Here is a 24409-nt window from a genome sequence, read left to right on the forward strand (position 1 = left end):
TGCTTCAGCTTCTTGAATAGCTGAGACTATAGGCTCACACCCTCAAACCAGCTCCTCTTTAGTCCAGTGGAAGTACCACACTGACATGTGTCCTCCAAATCTAAATTTGCAAATACTAAAGAGGAAAAAAAAAGAGCAGAAAGGGAATAACTGAAGATGAGAAAATGGATCAAGGAAAATGGAAGAGAGAGGAAGAAAAAGAGTGCTAATAGAGAACAGAAATGAAATGGCTTAGGCCATCAAATTCTGGCCTAGCTTTTAATGGGAATATGCAACATTTCACATGGGCCTTCTGTTTTCACCCTCCAGATTACACGGAGTCATGAAATCACTATGTTCTTAGTTTTGTGGTCAGTACCCAAATGACCCTGGTGGAAAGAGCCTCTGAGGGGAAGAAGCTGACAATGCAACTCTTAAAACATCAGGTTAGGAATCACTTGTTCAGAAGGAAAATACTGCCACTTTGTTCACTGAGACTTTCCATAACAAAGTTCACTCCAAAGTCTATAAAAGCCATAGTTCTCCGATCTACTTAGTGGTTATTTAACTATCAGTTTTCACACTGGTCTCCTAGATTCCTGCTGAAAGGGAATTGTCCCAGCAAATGCAACTAGACTTTCCTCCCCATTTGAGATCACAGGTGAAATGCGGAAGTAGCAAACACCTGGACTAGTTCCAAGCCCACACAGGAGTGAACCTCAGACATGAATCATGCTTTGGCTCTGGACGAGATGGTGTCAGAAGATTGCACGGGATCAAACAGAGAAAGAAAGCAGATGTGGGACTTCCTTCTTGCCTCGTTTTGGAGGAAGTGAAATCGCCTTTCAGCAATGCAGATGCAAAGGTTTTGTGGACAAGATGCCTCTTTTAGAGATCAAAGATCAGTGTTAGCCACAGGCCATTACTCCCCAAGTGTGGCCACCTGGGGAGGTTATGTGACTGCATGTGCATTCTAGCAGAAGAAAAAGCAAAGGAAATTTCTGGTGAACAGAATAAACCAGAAAATGTGTGGGTAAAACGCACTGGTCACCACTTCCTCATATGTGACTGTTATGAGCAGTTCTACTGCTCCTGGTATGTAAAATTAAGTTAAGCCAAATTTCCCATCATTTGCACTTCTCCTTTCACTGTTTCCCAGAGAATGGGAAAGAGAACTTCCTTGAGCACAGCAGTCACAGAATCCATAGGCTTTGGGTCATTTCAGGCATATGAAAATTCCAGAAATAATTTTTTTTTTGACAGTCTCACTCTGTTCCGCAGGCTGGAGTGCAGTGGTGCGATCTCAGCTCACTGCAACCTCAGCCTCTTGGGTTCAAGCAATTCTCCTCTCTCAGCCTCCCGAGTAGCTGGGATTACAGGTATGTGCCATCACCACATCTGGCTAATTTTTTTTTTTTTTTTGTATTTTTAGTAAAGGTGTGGTTTCTCCATGTTAGCCAGGCTGGTCTTGAACTCCCAACCTCACCATCTACCTCGGATTTCCAAAGTGCTAGGATTACAGGTATGAGCCACCCTGCCTGGCGTGTTTCTTTTCTTTCCTTTTTTTTTTTTTTTTTTTTTTACATGGTGTGCATTGGTTATTTTCCTGAGCACAAAAGTGATGATTACCCAACACCCATCATTGTTGGGTACTTAATAGGCTCTGAATACAAATTTCTCAAGTTAATAAATACATGTTCATTGTTGAAAACTCTAAAAACACAGAAAAGAGGAAAAAATTAAAATAATTTAGAAAAACCTCCCAACCAGATGTAATTACTGTCTATGCATTGGCATACATCCCTCTAGTTATGTACATAGTTGGGGTCATGCTGAATGTTTTTCTTTTTTTTTCATAACATTATTGTCAGAGGTATTTGAACAAGAATAACTCCATCTCGAATAAGGGCTGGGTAAAAGAAGGCTGAGACCTGCTGGGCTGAATTCCCAGAGAGTTAGGTATTCTAAGTCATGGGACGAGATAGAAGGTTGCAGAAGATACAGATACAGATGACAAAGAGCTGGCTGATAAAACAGCATGCAGTAAAGAAGGCAGCCAAAACCCACCAAAACTAAGATGGCGACAAGAGTGAACTCTGGTCATCCTCATTGTTCATTATATGCTAATTATAGCACATTCGCATGCTAAAAGATATTTCCACCAGTGCCGCCATGACTGCCAATTTCCCGAAGTTACCCTGTATAGTCTAAAAAGGAGAGGAACCCTCAGTTCTGAGAATTGCCCAACTCTTTCCCAGAAAACTCATGATTAATTCACCCCTTGTTTAGCATATAATCAAGAAATAACAATAAGTATCCTTAGTCAAGCAGCACATGCTTCTGCTCTGCCTATGCAGTAGCCATTCTTTTGTTTCTTTACTTCTCTAATAAACTTACTTCCACTTTACTCTGTGGACTTGCCCTGAATTCCTTCTTGTACAAAGTCCAAGAACTCTGTCTTGAGGTCTGCATTGGAAACCCTTTCCAGTAACATTATGGCATAAGCATTTCTCATGTTATTAAAATTGTTTTAAATAATTGTGATGGCTACAAAATATTTTGTCTTATGGGTACAATGTAATTTTACCCTTGTTGGACCTTTCCGCTATTTTCAATTTTTTTTTCCTATGATAAAATGAAGACAATAGCTGTAGAAGAAATAAAAAATAAAGTGACTGGACGTCTGGAGACACAGGGACACCTGAATATAGAATTGTCTGTATCAACCTTGTTTGTATTCTCATTTCAGGAGAGTGAGCTCTCAACAGGGTCTACTAAAGAGAAAGGAGAGGGTAACAAATTGTCAGCTTGTCTCCAAAGCAGTGTGAGAGTATTCTAATTTTGATGAACCATTCTAGAAATAGTTTTAAGAGAAGTATGTAGGTATTTCAACAGACTCATTGGAAGTACTCAAGGGCATTCAACTCTCACTTTTCTAATTCTGGGATCATGCTGCTGAGGTATACATTTATAGCTAACTGATTTATAAATTAACTAGAACATCCTGTGCAAAGATTTGGCTCTCTAGTCAAATATAGACTGGGCACTGGTTCATAAATTAATCCCTCTTGGGTGGCTGGTGTCAGTTTCCAGAAGCATGTTAACTGTGGCACAAATAGACCCAGAATGGCCAGGTGTGGTGGTGCATGACTGCAGTCCCAGATTCCTGGGAGGCTGATGTGGGAGGATTGCTTGAATCCATGAGTTCTGGGCTGTAGTGTCCTATGCCAGTTGGTTGTCTGCACTAAGTTCAGAATCAATATGGTGACCTCCTTGGAGCAAATCACCAGTTGCCTAAGGAGGGGTAAACGGGTCCAGGTTGGAAACGGAGCAGGTCAAAATTCCCATGCTGATTAGTCGTGGGACCACGTCTGTGAATAGCTACTGCACTCAACCCTGGGCAATAAGCAAGACCCTGTCTTGGAAAAAAAAAAAATAGACCCAGAATGCAGTATTTCTAGATTTACAGAACACCATCATGGTTTTGATAATAACTGGTGAAGCCCAGCCTGGGAAGGAAGGTAACTAGCCTCATTCTTTCTAAAAACACTTCTTAGCTGCATTAATAACCAACAGAGAAATTCAATTCCTTGGAACCTTCCTTCAGGATGCATACAGGTGATGGTGTAGTGATACCTGTGAATTGCAACATGACTTTTTCAGTCTCAGTATTGTATCTAATTCATGGTATAATCTTGGGAATGTTAAGGATGCGATTGGGAGCTTCATTAAGTCCTCTGGATTCCCTGGCTACCACTAAGCATACTAAGACACAGCCTAATTATCCCAAAGAATTAACAGAGTTGGGTTTCAACCAAACCTGGCACATTGTTTTAAATTATGGGCTCTAATAGAGTTGGCATTGGAACTTGAAAAGAAGCTCATGTAATTATATTCTTCTAATGATCTAGCAGATGAATTGTTGCTTTTAGAAAAAATATTGGATAATGAGGAGCCACATTCTTTTTTATGCACCTAAACTAATTACACACACTTAGCAATGGAATGAAAAATTAAAGGTATAACAGGTACCAACTTCATGTAAAATGCACACACGCAGAGGATATATAAATGTGTGTACACATACACATGTGTTCCTTGGCCCCTGCCTGCTGTTGGCAAATCAAAATATAGATTATAGTGCAGTTTTGTCTTGAACATTTCTATCTGAATGAAAACAACACACTGTAGGGGTTCCTTGCCCTCATTCTGAATGCTTAGGACAATGCAAATTGGGGTTTCCCAGCATATTGCAACCGAATCCTCTTCAGGCCCCGTCAGCTCTGCTCCAGACAATGCCATCCCCTAACACAGAACTGTTATGGTTCATAACAGTGAAACCCACAGGACAAGTGCCCAAGAGTTCACTCCTTTCTTTTGTGGAAACAGCCTCTGGCAAAGAGGAACCCCAGGGTTGGCCTTGACTAACAGCTTGCACAGGTATGGTGGAGCCAGGGTGTTTCACTCAGGGTGGTGTGGTCATTTGCCTCTGCATATACAGTAAAAGGAAACTGGTATTGGAGTTCCAAGAGACAGCAGTCAAGAAAAATATGAAACCTCAAGTCTAAGAGAGTGAGCAAAAAGCAAAGCAAAACTTTCTGGCGGAGGAAGCAGTAGGGTGTGGGGTCAAGATTTTTTTTGTAAGTGCACGCCCCTGCAGCAGAGTAACCAGTCAGGGCTGGGGGAAAATTAGGATAGTTAACTGTTAGGCATGTAGCGCTGTGTTTGCATGTTCAGTATGGCATAAATTCTTCAAAGAAGTGACTGTCTTTAGTATTTCAACCAACTCTCGTTTCCCCATTTTGTAAGAAATTAACTTAAAGAGGAACTGGTAGCTTTTAGAGAACTGATGAGTTTTCTGCTTCATCATCTACTTTTGTTTTCTCCATTTTAGGTTGCCCAAAGCTTGCTGGCCGCTGTGTAGGGCTGGCGAGTGGCCGGGGCTGTCTGAGCCATGAACAGCTTCAGGGCCACCATCCTCTTCTGGGCAGTGGCAGCATGGGCTACATCAGGCAAGCCTTTGGGACAGACAGATGAAGCTGGAGTTCAAAAATGCAAAAATGCCTTGAAACTGCCTGTCCTGGAAGTCCTACCTGGAGGGGGCTGGGACAATCTGCGTAATGTGGACATGGGACGGGTTATGGAATTGACTTACACCAACTGCAGGACAACTGAGGATGGACAGTATATCACCCCTGATGAAATCTTCACCATTCCCCAGAAACAGAGCAACCTGGAGATGAACTCAGAAATCCTGGAATCTTGGGCGAATTACCAGAGCAGCACCTCCTACTCCATCAACACAGATCTCTCTCTTTTTTCCAAAGTCAATGGCAAGTTTTCCACTGAGTTCCAGAGGATGAAAACCCTCCAAGTGAAGGACCAAGCTATAACTACCCGAGTTCAGGTAAGAAACCTCGTCTACACAGTCAAAATCAACCCAACTGTAGCACTAAGCTCAGGTTTCAGGAAGGAGCTCCTTGACATCTCTGACCGTCTAGAGAACAACCAGACGAGGATGGCCACCTACCTGGCAGAACTCCTGGTCCTCAACTATGGCACCCATGTCATCACCAGTGTGGACGCTGGGGCTGCTCTTATTCAGGAGGACCACATCAAGACCTCCTTTCTCCAAGACAGCCAGAGTAGTCGTAGTGCCGTGACCGCCTCTGCTGGACTTGCCTTCCAAAACACCGTGAACTTCAAACTTGAGGAAAACTATACGTTGCAGAATGTCCTCACCAAGAGCTACCTCTCAAACCGAACCAACTCCAGGGTGCAGAGCATCGGAGGGATTCCTTTTTACCCAGGCATCACCCTCCAGGTCTGGCAGCAGGGTATCACCAACCACCTGGTGGCCATCGACCGCTCTGGCCTGCCACTGCATTTCTTCGTCAACCCCAACATGCTGCCTGACTTGCCAGGCCCCCTGGTGAGGAAGGTGTCAAAGACGGTGGAAACTGCTGTGAAGCGCTATTACACATTCAACACCTACCCTGGCTGCACCGATCTCAATTCTCCCAACTTCAATTTTCAGGCCAACACGGATGATGGCTCCTGCGAGGGGAAAATGACCAACTTCTCTCTGGGTGGGGTTTATCAGGAATGCACTCAGCTCTCAGGGAGTAGGGATGTCCTCCTCTGCCAAAAGTTGGAGCAGAAGAATCCACTCACTGGTGATTTCTCTTGCCCCTCTGGCTACTCCCCGGTGCACTTGCTATCCCAGATCCACGAGGAGGGTTACAACCACCTGGAGTGTCATCGAAAGTGCACTCTCCTCGTTTTCTGCAAGACCGTGTGTGAAGATGTGTTCCAGGTGGCAAAGGCTGAATTCAGGGCTTTTTGGTGTGTGGCCAGTAGCCAAGTACCTGAGAACTCAGGATTGCTTTTCGGAGGCCTCTTCAGCAGCAAGAGCATAAACCCCATGACAAATGCGCAGTCATGCCCAGCCGGCTACTTTCCCCTGAGACTCTTTGAAAACCTCAAGGTATGTGTTTCTCAGGACTATGAGTTGGGAAGCAGGTTTGCGGTCCCCTTTGGTGGGTTCTTTAGCTGCGCAGTTGGGAACCCCCTGGTAGATCCTGCTATATCCAGAGATTTAGAGGCACCTTCCCTGAAAAAGTGCCCTGGGGGCTTCAGCCAGCACCTAGCCCTCATTAGCGACGGATGCCAAGTGTCCTACTGCGTCAAATCCGGGCTTTTTACAGGAGGGTCCCTGCCCCCTGCCAGGCTCCCACCTTTCACCCGGCCACCCCTCATGAGTCAGGCTGCCACCAATACTGTCGTAGTGACCAATTCTGAGAATGCGAGATCCTGGATTAAAGACTCCCAGACCCACCAGTGGAGGCTGGGAGAGCCGGTAGAGCTGCGGAGGGCCATGAATGTCATCCATGGGGATGGTGGTGGTCTGTCAGGAGGGGCTGCAGCTGGGGTCACAGTGGGGGTCACCACCATTCTGGCTCTTGCTATCACCCTGGCCATCTACGGCACCCGGAAGTTCAAGAAGAAAGCATATCAGGAAATTGGGGAAAGGCAGAGTTTGGTTCCAGGCACTGCAGCAACTGGAGACACACCTCACGAAGAGGAGGGGCAGAGTCCAGCTTAAATCTCTCCCCGAAAATGGTTTCTCTCATCTCCAGTGTGGTCACTGCTGACCACTCTGTTTTCCTAAACATTGAAATGGCATGTGCAACCAAAAGTAGGTATATTTGTGACTTCTTGTTTAAGTCTCTGGGACAGAAAATTCACACTGTTACATGGATAAGGGTGGGATTGGGGAGAGGGAACAGTTGGGAGTAGAAGCAAAAGCCATTCTGGGACTAAAATAGGAAGCAGATGCCGTTTCCCAGTGTGTGTCCCTGTCTTCACCTAAATGCATTTGTGTAAAAATAGAGGAGGGAGAATGCTAACATTTGGATTTGGAAGCCATGAATTTACTCTGAAGTTTGCAGTTGTTTCCAATTTGTGAGCTCTAAGAGTTTCTGCCTGTAACAACTACCCTCCCTTTATTTTGATTTTTTAAAAGCTGTCTGAATTTCACACTCTTAGAGCCCAGAAGAGTCCCGAAAAGACACAAGTCTTGCTTGGTTACTGCTTTTTAACTGTGAGGGCTCTATGTTGACAGACTGTTATCTACTCGGAGCCACCTCAAACATCTGAAAAGAAAGATGTTGCCTGTGCCGATTCCACTTTTTCCAGCTGCCCCTTGATGAACACTCCCTTACACCAGACCACTCTTGGACTTCTGACTTGTGTCATCAAGTCCTCAGAAAATATTTTAACTTGTAAACTATTAGTGGGTCAAAGAGGAAGGGATGATTTGGAGACAAGGAGTAATGAAAGATGGGTAAAAACTGAAAAAATTCCGGTGCTGAGTACTACCGCTTCATCTTCCACGGATGGTCATGACCTTTCCTGTCCTCCTGTTCATGAACACACACACACACACACACATATGAACGCACACACACATACACACACACACATGCACCCCACATTTCAATAATTCTGCATTGTTCTAGGTCCTTACCTTTCTTGTCCATTATATGCACACACACACACAAACACCCCACATTTCAATAAGTCTGCATTGTTCCAGGTCCTTACTATTCCTGTCCTCCTGTTATATGAACACACACACACACACACACACACACACACACACACACTCCACATTTCAGTAAGTCTGCATTGTTCTGGGGGTAAAACAGGCAAGAAATTAAAGTAAGACCACATTTAAGTATTACTCTGTAGAATCAAAACAGAGTAGTTAACACCAATTATGCAAGCTACTTTTTTTTCCAGCAGAAAGGGAGCTGACATGATCAAATCCATGTTTTCAAATGAACTGAAAAAGTCATCCAGCACCACTTGTAACCCATTTATTTCAGTTCCAGGCTGAGAGCCCTGGGGCATCTAGCAGAATGCATAATTGTCATCTGGCAATAGTTGGGACTTTGCTCAATTTTAATACCAATCTCTCCTGATTGCAATTACCTCCACTACTTTCATGATCCCCTACAATATTTTTTAAAATAATACATTTATTCACTGAATCAAATGTCATTAATGAGTTATCTTCTGTGGAGGATGACTGTTCTCTTTGTTAATGTTCACAATCAAAATCTTGGGCTGAGAAGAGGCCCTTCACCAACGAGTTTGAAGCATCACAGCGTGTGGGAAGGTGGGAACCAGGATCCCCATTCATTTCCAACTGAGACACAGAGAAGTGAGTCACAGAATTTGAGCCCTGCTCTCTTGACTGCCCAGCCAGGGACACTGATTTCTTTAATGTCTTCACTTAATCCTGCCTCTTAAGCATTAAAACATTCTCCTAAACCTCTGAGTGTTTTGTGGGTTCTGGGTGTTTTGTACATTTTAGCCAAGTTAACCACTTGTCTGCAAATACTGACTTTCCTATGAATTCTTTGAAGATTATTGAGTCAGAAAGGAAAAATATAGCCCCAAATTCCCAGGCTTTTAATGCGCTAACCGTGTATTGAAATGAGAAGTTCCTTACAAACCTATATTCCTACCAACAAGATTGCACATAAATATACATTAAAATATGTACTAAGGAACTCTCTGTCCAACAGCTCATGCATGTGAAGTTAGAACATGGGAGTCTGCCGGTTGCATTCATCAAATCATTTTGCAGAGTCAGATTCCAAATGCAAGAGCTCGCAGGCTCTGCCTTCCAAGTCCTGGGTTCCTAACTGGTGGTCTTAGGCTGGGGTCTGTGGGGAGACCAACCCTGGCTTTCAAGAAAACCTCATCCCATGGACTATCAGAAATAGACACAGATTTGGGTGACAAAGGTGGCTCTGCATTTGCATTTTATTTTTGTGTTCTTGTCAGTTTGGGGATGATTAATATCAAACATTTATTTGAGAAACAACAGCCTGTAAACCATTTAAACACATACTATATTGTAGTCAGGCAAAGGGACCTTTAAAAGTGAATATTCGTGATTTCAAAAGTGTTTTTTTCTCCCACACGTTCACTTACTCATTTTCCCGGCCGTGTGATCTGTTCCTTTAGTCTCACGAAGAGTCTAGCCAGGTCAAATGTGTGGGTGGGTAATATGTGGAAAATTTGTTTTTAAGTGGTGGGGGAGGGGCTTCCCCCATCAAGTGGAAGGGCTTGTGGTTGCTTACAGACTCAGGGAGGTAACCCAAATCCCTCACAGATAGGTGCACTAATCTACAAAAAGCAGAAGGCCAACAACAGCAACAATTTTGTGGTTGTTCATTTGCCATTTATTGTTCTGCACAGACACCTCATGAGCACCAGGTGGCGATGTCCTCTCACAGAGCAACACCAAAGACTTCAAAAACACTCCAGTTACAAACAGAACAATTCACTTAGGACATTCACCTGCCTCTCCCAGAACCCCCAATCTAATGCCGGGGACCACAGAGAAGGAAATGGGTCAGGCGTCCTTTCTTGTACCACATGAGCCTTCCCCCAGTTTTCTCATGCATACAACAGTGCAATACCAAGATGAGTACTTTTGACCAAGTATAAAACCACAGAGACGACCCAATTTTACAAAAATGGAAAGAGAATGAAAACACAAAGGCACACGCAGCCACAAACACACACTTAACCTTTTAGGGGATGAGCATCCGATGAGGTTTGTCTCCAATCCAATTTGTCATCCCAGGAGACTCTGGAAGGGAGAAACTAGGCTGCTGGCACTAAGAGCATGAAAGGGAAGGCATGGAATCCCCTACTTGGGCCAGGAGAGCACAGCAGGGCTTCTGGTGGGAAAACACTTTGTGTTAAGGTAGTGGATGCACAGGGCTCGGCTGGCAGGGTTCTCGCTGAAATCTAGACTGCACCTTACCAGGTTGGCACAAGAGAAAGGGCAGAGGAATGCTCCCTGCCTTGCCTGGCACAGTGTTAGAAAGGAAATTCAAGATCCCTACTGCCCAGAAAGCCACACAAGAACAGCACGAGAATGAGGTAGCCCCTACTGGGCATCTGCAGAGAGGACAAGAAATTGGGCACAGACATAATCAAAAGCCCAGGGGAAAAGGCTTGAAGGTGTGAAGACGACCTCTCCAAGTGGTATTGCCACATGCACAGCGGCTCCCTTTCCATCCTGAGTCCTCTTCCTTCTCCTCCTGGCCACCCCTTCCCGACCTATACCTTGTTCTCCCTGACGTGGGGAAACGGATCTCTCCCCACTGCCTAATTCCATTGTGAAAGTCTGTCTTCTTTTCTTCCCCACCTCCGACTGCCTCATCGTGTCTTTCTTCCCAAGAGCCCTCAGCCTATTTCTGCACCCTTGCAGCCAAGAAGCTCAGCAGACACTTGACCAGTGTGCTGAAGGCAGAGACGGCATGAGGCTCTCCAAGTAATCTCTGGCACATGGTAACTCGACAAAGGGCATGGGTGTGACATTAAACACCGCAGGGATGTCTCTTCCATTTAGTTCAGGGGTTTTCTTCCTGACTCTGGCAGGAAATTGCCCTGTGGTGCAGTAAGCTCGGGACCAGTCTCCTGGTCTGCTGGTGAGATATAATGGCTGCCTGCTGACAGGAGACACGGGGACAAGGATGGCAGAACAATTCCTCCCATCAGAGCTCCCTCTGGTGGAGCTGATCAACATCCCTTGTAGCCATTTGGAAAGAGAGCAAAGGCTCAGCACCAGCACATCCACAGAACTGGGTGACAGGCAAGTGAATCGACTATCCACACCCACGTCAAAATGGCTGGAGGCCTAACAGCAAGCAGCTATGGGGCTGGCTTTTATGAAAGCCTGGCCTCCGGTTCCCATCGAAGTACCATTTTTGAAGGTTTTCTTGTTTCCATTTTTCTAGCATCAAAAACCTTCCAAATATTATGAAATATATATGCATATATATATACGTCAAACCCCCAAAACATGAGGTATATAAATACAAATTAGTATCCAGAGGAACTTCCCCCAAACACATAGTTCAAAGAACCCACTTTCAAAGGGGGAATTCGGTTTCCCTTCTTGATCCCCCCTTTTCTCCTCCCTGGCCCCCAATTCATTCCTTACTGGGAGCCAAAGGCAATAAGAATGTTGGGGAGGAGACAGGGTCTTGGGACACAACCAAGATGCAGATTGGACCAGACCATACCATGGTCCCAACCCCATTAGGAATGAGCTAAAGAGGTTCTCTCCCTGCTCTAAGTCAATCTATAATAGATGAAGGAGATGAGGGACCCAGCAGCTCTGGGCTCTGATGAGCAAATTTGCATGGAAACAGATTGAAGCCTTTATAGAAACAAGACTGGATGGAGATGAGCTCTGCTCCAATCTCGAAAAGAAATATAAAAGGATGAGTCCAACCCTCACCTCATTGCATCTCCCCAGGCACAGTTCTGTCTCCATTGGGGTTTCAGTTCTCTGTGGGATAGGTTGGCAACAGGTGAGGAACATCAAAGGACCACAGCCTGGCTGTTGGAGCCCCATCAGAACTGGGGTTTTGCATCTTGCAAAACAGAGTGCAGGGACATGACGGGCCTTCCCATCAAGCTGGCCCAGCGATGCACACACGCCCCCTCCCCCACCCCACACACACGCATGCACAGACACAGAGGGCACAGAGCCCAGCATGGGCTCCACTCACAGTGACTTGATGAAACTCATGGAATCTTTGAGCTGGTCTAGAATGAGTTGGGAAGAAGGCTGTGGGCTCCTCTCCCTGAGGACAGTTCAGATGCTCAATGGGATGCAGGCTCTGGTTTGATCAGAGAGGGGCTAGAAACAGCATCATGGGATGCCACCCCGAAGAGGAACCCCAGAGTCCATCCATCCACATGAGAGAACCAGATGCCTCTTTGGACAGGTCAGAGCTGTGAGGAGGAGAGGAGGGCCCAGAGAAGCCAAGGACTGTGATGAGAGCGGAATGTGCTCCCAGAGGCTTTTCCTTCTCTGACCCTCTTGGGAAGGAGTGCTTCCTCGCTCTACACCAAGGCATCCGTTTCTGATGTCACAGCAGTTTAGTGTTTCACCCCTTTGCCCCCCCAACCTTGCACAGTGAGAGCTCCCTGGCTCCAGCAGAGGGATAATAGCAGAAACTCCACTCTCAAAGCAGAGTGGAAGTAGCAAGAAGCCGGCTGAGGCAAGAAACCCCGGCTTCCCAAAGCCAGGGTATGGAGTGCCCAGGCACTGCCCATACCCCAGGTGTGTTGACCATGCCCCTACTTGGGAGGTGGGGTAGGGAGGGGATTCTTGACTACCCAGCACCAAAAACTCCATGGGAACAGACCCAGGGTGGCCCTCATCCCCTCTCCCTTTGTGTTGGATAAGGTTTATGAATGATGTCGCTATATTCAGTCTGGCTCCCGCTGTGGTTGGGAGGGATGAGGGGTGGACACAGGGCAGGAGGGGAGGATAGAAAGTTGGGAGGGCAGGACACCAACTTCTTCTACATTGACTCACTCTCCTCACTTCCTGTCCTGCAGTCCCCACGGCCCCTCCCACCTCAAAGCTTTTCTGGCCTCAGTCCTTCTCCTGGGCAGTGCTGTCCTCAGAGATGCCCTGGGCAGCCAGTTCAGCCAGCACATTATCCAGGTAATTGGCATCTGGGTAGCCATGGCCAGTGAGATTAGAGCCAAACTCTGTCTTGTGGTGGACCTCATTCCAGATGACAGTATCTGACTCCCCCGTGGTGCTGGAGGTGCCAATGGCAAAAATGAGGCGGCGATCCCAGGCCACGAGCAGCAGCTTCAGAACCTAGAGGGACAAAAGTGGGTTATGAAAAGCAGACATTAATTGGCAGTCAAAGACTATCCCTTGGATGGTAGAGAATCTTCCCAAGGGCCCCATCCCTTACTGCATCATGATACCCTAAGCGCCCAGGGGAAAGAAAGAGATTTGGACTTGGAGTTTGGAAGCTACAGGCTGAGTCCCGGCTCTGTCACTGAATAACTGTGTGACCTTGGAGAAGTTATAGCACCTCTTTGAACATTAATTTTCTTATTTATGAAATGGCAATGGTACAATCTGCCTCTAAATATTGTGAACATCTTACTGGACACTACATGAAAAGTATTTTCACACCAGTGCCTACAACGCGCTAATTGATAAATGTTATCTGCCAACGTAACAGCTGCATTTTCAAAGATAGGATCTAGGAGTTGAAGGCACTTATGATCTGAGAACTTCTGAAGCTCTGCCCTTCATTACCACCACCACTACCTCAATGTAGTATTAATTTACCCAAAGCTGAAGTTGTATGATATTTCTCTAGTGACATCTTGGAGCACTTTGACTTTCTTGAGGTGAGAAAACTGAGGCTCAAAGAAAGTTTTGGGGCTTGCAGAATGTTCTAAATCAGTTAAATTTAAAAAATGTTTGTTGAGCAAGACCAATGCCTAATGCCCTGTTCCAGGCCTTCGTCAGAGTAGTGTCCAGCATGAAGGAAAAGCATCCAATGAAAATGTCTTGGGTTCAAAACTGAACTACTGTAAACATGGTATGGGCTGGAGGAGAGGAAACCATAATAGTATTAGTAATAAAAGCAGACATTAGAAATATGAGCTGCTATTTCCTGAGTGTTTACTTTCTAAGTGCTGGACATTGGGACATGTAATTGTTACATATAATCAGATGATACAGGTATGGCCATGTGCCACACATATGACATTTTGGTCAATGACTGAACACATATGCAATGGTGATCTCACAAGATTACAATAGAGCTGAGGAATTCCTACTGCCCTAGTACTTACTATACTGTACTTTTAATCATTATTGTAGAGTGCACTCCTACTTATTTACAAAAAGAAAAGCTAACTGTAAAACAGCCTCAGGCAGTTTCTTCAGGAGGTATTCCAGAAGAAGGCATTGTTATCATAAGAGATGACAGTTCCATTCCTGTTACCGTCCCCAAGGCCTTCCAGCAGGCTAAGATATGGAGGTGGAAGACAGTGATGCTGCTGATTCTGCCCTGAGTAGCTCAAGGCTAATGCTTATGATCATGTGTTCATTTTAAACAAAAAGTTTCAAAAGTAAAAAAAAAATTAAAGTTTTAAAAATAAAAAAGCTTATAGAATAAGGATGAAATATTTTTCTACAGCTGTACAACGTGTTTGTGTTTTAAGCTGTGTTGTTACAAACAAGTCAAAAGTTAAAAAAAGTAAAAGGTTTTTAAATGGAGAAGTCACAGTAAGCTAAGGTTAGTTTATTATTGAAGAAAGTAGTTGTATATAAATTTAGTGTCATTTAAGTGTACAGTGTTTATAAAGTCTTTAGTAGTGAACGGCAATGTCCTAGGTCTTCATATTCACTCACGGATTCAGCCAAAACTACTTCCAGTCCTGCAAGTCCCATTCATGGTAAGTGCCCTATACAGATATAGCACTTTTATCTTTTATACTGTATTTTTACTATAAGTCTTCAATGTTCAGATTCACAAATACTTGCCATTATACAACTACCTATGGTATTCAATAAAATAACATGGTGTACAGGTCTGTAGCCTAGGAGCAATAGGCTATACCATATTGCCTAGCTGTGTAATAGGCTATTCCATCTAGTTTTGTGTGAGCACACTCTATGATGTTTGTATGATGATGAAGCTGTCTAATAATAATGATATCCATGCCATTAAATGACAGAAAACTGGACTCTCATTATCCCTCTCAAGGAAACAGAGGCTCAAAAGGTAAAAGACTTGCCTTGGTCTTATAGCTAGTAAGTGGTTGGGGGCAGTGGTTAAGGGATTGATTTCAGGACTGCCTGACTCCATAGCCCATAGACTGAATCACCACTCTGTTGACTCTCAGATGGGAATCAGTCTAGAATTCATGGAGGAGGTTGCTTCTGAGCTGAGTAGTAAAGGAAGGGAAGGATTTGGGGTATATTAATAGAGAAGGATGTGCAGACCTAGTAAACAAATATAAACCTAAGGCATGGATAAATCACAATTGCTGTCACTGTGCTGTGCATTTTACAAATGATATTTTCATTTACTTTTTCCAACATCCTGTCCATACAGATGGAAATTATCACCACTGTTTTACAGATTAGGAAACCGAGACTTTAAGACATGAAGCCAACCAGTTCTCACAGCTAGTAAATGGCAGAAATGGGACTTGAACCCAGGCTGGTCTGGCTCCAAAGCCCATCCTCTAATTATACCTCAATCTACAATGAAGTCCAATGTTAGGTTCCTGGAACAGCAGATGTGAAGGATAAGGATGAGAAATTGGTGTGAGGAGAAGGTTTAACTCACACTGTAGTAGGTCTTATATGTCAAGCTGAGAAGACTGCACTTTGTTGTTTCTTTGTTTTATTTCTTTTACACACAAAAAGCTTGATTCTAGAAACTGTTTGAGATAACTAACCTGGTAGCAGGTAAAAGATGAAGAAGTCTTATCTATGTTGGCAGTGGCAGGGTTAGAAGAGGAGTCTAGTGGTTTGGAAGGCAGTGAGTGCAGGGAGGAATGAGCTAAATGGATGCAGTGGATAAGAACAGGTGGATAAGAATAGGTTCATGTGCCCATCTGGGTACCAGGAACTCTGAGTATGTCATTAACATAAAGAGGGAGGCCTGGAAGAAAAGCAGCTCTTGGCAACAGGATTCTAGTTTTAACTGCAGGACTTTAGAGTAGAGACATTTCGCCAAGAGTTGGGATGTAGCTCCAGGGCTCAAGCACAGAAATCTGACTCTTCAAGGTAAACAGTATCAGGGATGGTCCTCACCCCTAATCTGGGGACACTGCACTCGCACATCTTCTCTGTGTGGTTGATTTTCTATTTCTTCCAAAATACCTGCTTCCCACCTGTAGGGGGAGACCATATCCACACCCTTTGACAGGAAACCCAAAGGGCCTCCCTGTAGAAAGGTCACCGTCCCACCCCTTATCTGGCTTGCCCAGGACTTGTTGGGGCCTGTGAAGGGGTGAGTGGAAGTAACAAGCATCCAGGAGCTCTAAATGGGATTACACACTTCCACTTGGGTTCTCTGTCCTCTGTCCCCTCCACGGGAAGGGCATGGGCCACAGAAGGGCTGCTCCTTCCACCTGGGCTCCAGAACAGGAAGACACATGGAGCCGACTGAAGCTGCTGCGATGGTCTGAATATGTGTCCTCACCAAATTGCCATGTCGAAATCCTCACCCTCAAGGTGACAGTATTAGAAGGTGGGTCCTTGGAGAGGTGATTAGGTAATGACAGCAGAACCCTAAATGGATGACATTAGTGCCCTTATAAAAGAAGCCCCAGAGAAACCCCTTGCCCCCTTCTACCATGTGGGGACACAGTGAGAAGGCACCATTTACGAACCAGGATGGGTTCATATGAAGAAGTCCTAGCCAGACACTAAATCCACCAGCGCCTTGATCTTGGACTTCTCAGGCTCCAGAATTGTGAGACATAAGTGTCTATTGTTTATAAGCCACCCCGTGTACGGCACTATGTTACAGCAGCCAGAACAGACTAAGACACTGACCCACAGCAACAACATAGCCATAGCTGCTGACATGCAAAGTGCATGACAAATAAACACTTGTTGAAGTAAGCTGCGGAAATTTGGAGAGAAAGCTCACTAAAATACATCTTGTCCAATATTTCCCCCAGTACTCCCTGTAGATCAATGGTTCCTACTCCTTTTGAAATCAGGAAAGATTTTGAAAATCCAACGATTTTCTGGCCTCATCCATAGAAATACAAACATACATTTTTTTATTCGAATTTTAGAGTTCATAGAACCACTGACGCCTAATCATGAATCACTAGGAATCCAGAAATCCAATGATTGTTTTCTCTGCCCTTTTGGGAAAAATTCAAATGATATGAAAGTACATAAAAAGAAAATAATCTACATGTTAAGATCCCTATCCCAGACCAGTGTTTCTCAAGCTTCAAGGTGTTGTCAGATCAGCTACGCATCTTGTTAAGATGAAGTGGCTTCTGGTTCTGCATTTCTATCAAGCTCCTATGTGGTGCCACTGGTGCTGGTTCCAGGACCAGCTTTTAAGCAGCAGGACTCTCGACACAGGATCTTAAAATAGATAAATTATTGCCAGTAATACCCTAGAGAGGAAACAAACTGATACGGTCTGACTGTGACCCCACCCAAACCTCATCTTGAATTGTAGCTCCCATAATTCCCACACGCTGTGGGAGGAACTCAGTGAGAGATAATTGAATCATGGGGGCGGTTTCCGCCATACTGTTCTCGTGGTAGTGAGTAAGTGTCACAAGATCTGATGGTTTCATAAGGGGTTTCCCCTTTCACTTGGCCCTCATTCTCTCTTGACTGCCACCATGTAAGAGTTGCCTTTCATCTTCTGCCACAATTGTGAGGACTTCCCTGCCACGTGGAACTGTGAGTCAATTAAACCTCTTTCCTTCATAAATTACCCAGTTTCATTTATGTCTTTATTAGCAGCGTGAGAACAGGCTAATACACAAACGAAATGTCCCACTCCCACCCACCTGCAAAAAAAAACCAAAAAAATTCGAATCGTAGCCACCCCACCTATGGTTGACTCAAACTTGACCTTGCTACTGTGTGCATCTAGAGTTAAAAGAGACACAGTTCTCTTTGGTCTGTGCATTGTAAGAAGTAAAACTTTAGGCCTTGATATAGAAGTAAACTGCCCGATCTATTCTAAAACCTAGTTCTGTGTGGAAACCTCCGGTCTTACTTTTCTCCCTTTCTCGCTGTCCGGAAGGTAACAATGTCGTGGGAAGCCTCGGGCGCTGAAACTCTTCCCAGGATTCGGGTGTTCTGGTCCCTGAAAGCAGAAAGCAAGCAAGCAAATGGCATTTTTCAAAATATTTCTGATAAGAGGCGGGTTAGGCTGTGACTAATTTCAATAATAATGATAATAATAATTCCCACAGCGCCTCAAGAGAGAACAGACCCGGAAAGCACTGTGAATGGTCATTTAACACATGTTTCTGTGTCCTTAGACCTGGGTTTGGATGCAGAGCTGCTACCTCCCACTGTGTTAGCTGGAACCCTCCCTTGGGGCTTTTGTTCCCCATCTCTCTAACAGGAATGATGCAGAGTCCTTCCCTTATGGGGCTGTTATAAAGTTAAGTGAGCAGTGCCTGATGAGTAGTAAGAGCTCAGTAAATATTTAACATCATTGTCCATCATCTTCATCATCTATTGTCTTACAAAAGAAGAAATCTGCAGTGCAGAGAAGATAAGTGGCTTCTGTAACATTAGCGGCTTTGCTACAACTGAAGCCCAGATTTCCTGAGGCACACTCTGGATTTTTAACTACTCAGAATAAAGAAAGTGCCTCCAAGCTACGAGGCATGCCAAAAGAATTTTCTGAATGATTCTTGTGGATTTTCTCCTTTGTCCTTATGGGTTTTTGTTTGTTTTCTTCTTTAACAATAGGAATTGGGATAGTCAGGACTAAAAATCTTCTAACAGCATTTCAGCTATTGCCACCCAATACCCTATTAAGTAGGCAGTCTCAGGCCACTGAGTGAGAAAAAAAACTGAAGAACAATTGAGTGAGAACAGGTTTCCTAATCAGTGCCCAGAATGGGTCCACAGACCCCCTTGAGAAGCTCATGAAAAGCGGCAAATTTTCTCCCGGTAACAATGACCAAATCTCTCCCTCCCCATACAAAGGTTTGTCTATGATTTCTGAGCATCCTTGACCCCCTCAGGGATGGAATCCTCTTTAAAAATCCCTTCTAGATTCAACCAGTATAAAACTGATACTTCCATGCTGTCATGTACATGATCAGCAAATATATCCTGTCTGAATAAATGAATGAGTGTGGAAGAACAAATGAATGAAAAAACGGAAGAAAAAACCCCAGATTTTTCTTTCTCTCTTATTATGGACCATGGTTCCAAAATGATAAGAAATTCTGTGGTTTTCCATTTTCTTAAATAGTTAACCCGATTCAAGATCACCTATGGTTTGATGCAGTAAATGCAATGGGGTCTCAGAGAAGGGAGAGGTCACCGTGAGCTGAAAGAAGCAACAACGCCTTCTTGGAGATGCAGAATGCAGCATTTATGAATTTTACATTCATAGGAAATCACTACAAATTTACAACCTTCCCATGGCCCCGGCTGTTTCTAAATCAAGTTGCCTGACTGAAAGGCCAATTCTAACCACAGCTCTGACTGCTCCTGATCTGCCTGGGACTGTTGCTTGTGTGGCCAACTCAGATGCCTGCCTGGCACTGACCCAACACGGCTGTGCCCTCCCAGCTCGTTGCTAAGTGGAGCAGTCACGACTCTGCCTCAGCCCAACCCAGAGTTTCTCCCCAAGGGAATGGTTCTCTGCAGTGAATGCAGAGCTTGAAGGTCTCGACTCCTCACAGAGGCGCATGCCTGTGTGGTGCCTGGAAACTTGAGTGACATGGCACTGAGTGTCCTGCTACTTACACGGAGGGATGAATGTAGATCCTAACAGTGGAGAGCTGCATTTCTCTTGATACGAGCTTGGGTTTTTCAGGAGGAACCACCACGGCACCCATCAAGGCAGCATGCGCCACCTCTATCCCCTAGTGTGGGTTCTCTGCTCTTTAATCCTGGAGGAAATGGTAGCCCCAGGTTTGTCTTTGCAAGCTTCGGTCTGTTCTACTGCTCACCAGATCATTGGCTGTTTCTCCCAAGTCCTGTTTTTTTCATTCATGTCTGTATCACCTTGACTCACTGCCTCTGAGACACTCGAGAAGTCTCACCTGACCCCATATCCAACCGTATCTCTCTCTTCCTTATCCTGGCCTTCCCTTGTTCGAGCCCCATTCCTAGGGCCTGGACTGTGGCAGTGGTCTTTTAATTGGTCTTCTTCCCTCTGGCCATCCCCGACTCTTTTGCCTGACTAGCCTTCCTAGAGCATAATTGCAATCACACAGTGGTCCATACTCCTAACTGCACACCCAAGAGCTGTTGAGTAAAATCCATGACCCCCGCCCTGGTATTCAACGCCTTCTATGATCTGGATGCAACCTCCCTCATGGCCTAGTCTTTTCCCTGCACCTCCTTCATGCTTCCTCCCTGTACTTCCTTGCAAGTCTTGAGCCCCAAATGAAACCCTTCCTTCTTGTCCTTTGATACTCAAATTTTTCCTCTACAACCCTCTTACCTCCTCCCACTAAAAACATTCTCCTCCATTTCTTCATGTCTTTCTAGACTCAACTAGAGAATTCCCTGCACTAGAAAGTCTCCTCTGACCCTCCCCGACAGAGAGACATAAGCCCTCCTCTTTACCATGACAAGGAGGACCTAAAATAATGTTGACAAGCAGGTGTGGAGCATCTTGGCACTGTGCTCATCCTTCAATACGCATAGACAAACGTTATCTCCCATTCTCACCAAACCTCTGCCAGTTGGGCTCCTGGCTGTGCAGGTGAAGAAATCAGGCTCCAAAAGGTCAAGAGCCTGTTGTCTAAAACAGCGGTCCCCAACCATTTTGGCAACAGGGACTGGTTTTGTGGAAGACAACCTTTCCATGGACCGGGATGGTGGGGGATGGTTTTGGGATGATGTAAGAGCATTGCATTTATTGCGCACTTTCTTTCTATTGTTATTACATTGTAATATATAATAAAGTAATTATACAACTCACCATAATGAAGAATCAGTGAGAGCCCTGAACTTGTTTCCCTGCAACTAGGTGGTCCCATCTGGGGGTGATGGGAGACAGTGACAGATCATCAGGCATTAGATTCTCATAAGGAGTGAGCAACCTAGATCCCTCACATGCACAGTTCACAATAGAGTTTGTGCTCCTATGAGAATCTAAGGCTGCCGCTTATCTGGAGAAGGCAGAGCACATGTGGTATTACTGGCTCACCCACCACTCACCTCCTGCTGTGCAGCCTCTTCTGTGGCCTGAGGGTTGGGAACCCCTGGGCTAAAGGCACCAGCTAATAAAGACTCAGCCGGGAAGTAGAACCCAGTCCGTCGGACTTTGAAGGCCTGTGTTCTCACTTTGTCTACATTGCATCTCAGAGGTTTTGTTAGTGATGTACATTTATCTTCCCCTGACTGGCTGGTAAGCCCCTCCAGGAAGAACCATGATTTATTCACTTCTTCTGCAGGCTATCACAACTTCCTGTTTTATTTCCTCCACATCGATGATCGCTATCTGGAAGTACCTTGTTTATTCATTTGTTTCCTTTATGGCCTTCCTGGCCCCATTAGAATAGGGGATTCAAGGAGCAAGGATTACATCTACTTTGCTCATTGCTTCTCCAATGTCTAGAACATGTCTGGACCATAGTCCACACTCACATGTTTGTTAAATAAAAGACAAAATGGAAGAAGAAAACTAGGGGGAGGAAAAGAGGAATTAATATTTGCTAAAGAAATGCATACAGTGAATGCCCCAGAACACTCAGAAAAAGCTTCATTGTGTAAAGGAAGGTGCCACATTTGGATTTACTGGCAGGAATAGTGTTCAAATTTGTTCTTCAGGACTGTCTTTCAAAGAATCAAAAGAGGAAAGTAATGCCCACCAAAATCAAAGCCAAGTATAGCTATCAAATGACAAGTGCAAATACCGTTTGACAAAGAAATTCCACTTCTGGAAAATTATTCTACAGATATATTCACATGTGTACAAGGTTATTCATTCCAGCATTATTTGTTGTAGCCAAAGACTGGCAACAATCCATATGCCCATCAAATGGAGACTGCTGAATGCAAATAGTGGTGCATTTATACAATGGATGATTACACAGACACAAGAACGAGGAAGCTCTCTCTATACGGATGTGGAAAGATCTACAGACTATATAGTTAACTGAAAAATGCAGGATGCCAAACAATGTGCCTAAATGGCACTGTTTGTGAAAAAAAAGGGAGGGGTGGATGCAGTTCTCTGTTGCATGTGCACAAAGAATCCTGGAAGGATACATAGGAAAGTCAGAACAATGGCGATGAAGTCAGGGGATGTGGGCGAGGCTGGGTAGATGGAGGACAAGTGTGGGAAGGAGACTCTTCATATGTAACATTTTACCTACAAACATGTAGAACAATAAAAACCAAGGGCTGAAGGAAAGGCTCACCTGAGAGAAAGGCTCACCTGAATGCCAGGGGGGATGCTGTAGATAATCCGGATGGTTTTGCAGTCTGGGTGGCCAGGCAAGGAGTGGGGGATGAGGTGGTACTCCATCTTCCCCGGAGGTTGGGTGCCTGTCTTCACCCCATAAATGGTCTTGCAGGTTGGACACTGCAAACTCCCATCCTGAGGGGCCATGGCCAGAAGAGCCAGGTTGGGAAACAGTTTTGGCAATAACTTCCCCACCCAGTCCCAAAAGGTACCAGAGATAAAGGGCCAGGGGGACAAAGTGTGCCCTAATGAGTGATAGATCTTAGTTTGTCACCCCCAGCTCAGTCACGTAGGCCATTTCTGCTGTCTTCAAAGTAATAGGAGGTAAATTCCACAACTGGTCCCATGCTCCACGCTGAGGGATATGTAAGAGAAGCCCCTGTCCCTGAGGAGGGGACCAGCTCACTAGGGCAGGAGCAGACACAGGGAGTCATTATTCAGCTACTCAGTGCCAAATGGGTGGAACAGACAGCAAGACCTGGAGAGCAGCAACTGCCCAGTTCCTGAGCATCAGAATCACCCACACAGCTTGTTAATCATACAGATGCGTGGGCCCCACATCAGGTCCACTGAGTAAGAACTGGGAAGCTGCAAAGCGTAGTGGTTCAGGCTGTGAATGCGAAAATCAGGCTGCCTAGACGTAATTCTTAGCTCTGCCATCTGCCTGCTGTGTGACCTTGGAGAAATTAATTAACTTCTCTGAGTCTCAGTTTCCCTTATAGGAGAAGGATAAAAAATATCTGTCTCATTGGGTTGTTGAGAGAATTAAATGAGATAATCTATAGGAAGCTTTTAGCATGTGGTGTATCTAAATGTTATCAGCATTTTTGCAATTTCTGTGGAAAGACTGATGCTCATACAGGTTTGGAAACTACTGCTATGAAAAGAGAAACTGGCCACTAAGAGCTGGAGTAAGTGAGGATAACTTTAAGAAAACAGTCCTTGAAGAATAGCTATGAATTTGCTTAGAAGGATAGAGTGTAAGGTCTGCACAAATACCTAGAAGAGAGAATGAGGCCAGTAATTATAGTGCTTTAAATCATACTATAAAGAGAGTTTAACATTTCTTGTTTCATTTAGGCCTCAGCTTCTGACACTGGCCTGGAAGAAATTATTAGTCCCTTTTTATAGAGAGGAAAATCGAGGCACAGCAAGATTAAAGGACTTACTGCTTGTCAGGGGGTGGGGTCTGTTTAAACCCCCAGCTTTGCATTGCAACTCAGTGGCTCCATTAGTGGGAAGAGGCAGTTCTGGATGCAGGGATGTATGGTCTCACTGCAGGGCCTGGTGAGGTGCTGCCTGGAGGAGGGCCTGGACACCAAATCCTATTCCCAGGCTCGCAAAAAGGAGGGGCGAAGAGAAGGAAGGCGCATGGGCTGGGAGCGATGTGTGTAAAATGTGCTGCTGTGCAGCTGGGAATGAAAGCTTGCCAGGACATCCCCATCTCCTCAGGAAGACAGGGATCCTCTGCTGAGCTATTTAGGGACTTCTCCAGTCTACTCACTTAAAGCAATAGCTCGTATTCAGGGTTACTATTCTCTGAAACCAGGCTCCCACTCTCTGCTCTGGCCTTGACTTGCTTCATGACCTAGGGTGAATCACTCCCTTCTTCCTGGGCCCTTTTCTCTCATGTGTTTGATCAAATAAAAACACAAGCTTCAAAGTATTAGTGCAAAAGAGAATAAAGCATAGACTCTTGAGAAACATTTTTGAAAGCCCCACGGAAATAAAAGTAGAGTTACCATATTCTTCTTGAATATAGACATCAAATAGGGAACAAATGTGCTAAGGAACCCCTTTAAGCCCAAAATAACCTCTTGAAATGCAAGATCCCAATGAAATCTTTTAGCCCAGGGTTGGGAAAGTGAGCAAGTGATCCAGATTTGCATCCCCCATCAATG

General features: G+C 44.9%; 2 protein-coding genes and 1 long non-coding RNA gene across 3 annotated transcripts in view; 2 read left to right on the forward strand and 1 right to left on the reverse strand.

Moving 5' to 3' along the window:
* Window positions 1–4421, forward strand: part of LOC141408443 (uncharacterized) — a 48519-nt gene extending 44098 nt beyond the window's left edge. Inside the window, exons 2-3 of the long non-coding RNA XR_012423205.1 lie at window positions 1412–1501; window positions 4315–4421. This is a non-coding gene — a long non-coding RNA (uncharacterized lncRNA). The remainder of the gene's footprint in view (window positions 1–1411; window positions 1502–4314) is intronic.
* Window positions 4422–4897: 476 nt separating this feature from the next.
* LOC102142120 (macrophage-expressed gene 1 protein) lies at window positions 4898–8817 on the forward strand. The gene has a single exon (XM_005577773.4). The coding sequence runs from the start codon at window positions 4934–4936 to the stop codon at window positions 7082–7084; it is 2151 nt and encodes a 716-aa protein (XP_005577830.3). The 5' UTR covers window positions 4898–4933; the 3' UTR covers window positions 7085–8817.
* Window positions 8818–9714: 897 nt separating this feature from the next.
* Window positions 9715–24409, reverse strand: part of DTX4 (deltex E3 ubiquitin ligase 4) — a 36016-nt gene continuing 21321 nt past the window's right edge. The window contains exons 7-9 of the mRNA XM_005577772.4: window positions 22482–22643; window positions 18117–18206; window positions 9715–13195 (exon numbers count right to left, since the gene is read on the reverse strand). Coding sequence (XP_005577829.2) covers window positions 12962–13195; window positions 18117–18206; window positions 22482–22643 — 486 coding nt within the window. The 3' untranslated portion in view covers window positions 9715–12961. The remainder of the gene's footprint in view (window positions 13196–18116; window positions 18207–22481; window positions 22644–24409) is intronic.

This window comes from Macaca fascicularis, chromosome 14 (assembly GCF_037993035.2).
Source record: "Macaca fascicularis isolate 582-1 chromosome 14, T2T-MFA8v1.1".
In the NCBI taxonomy this organism is placed as follows: Eukaryota; Metazoa; Chordata; class Mammalia; order Primates; family Cercopithecidae; genus Macaca; species Macaca fascicularis.

Bases quoted from the DNA above. Each gene is read 5' to 3' on its own strand.
- LOC102142120 (XM_005577773.4), top strand. From the start codon at position 4,934: ATGAACAGCTTCAGGGCCACCATCCTCTTCTGGGCAGTGGCAGCATGG.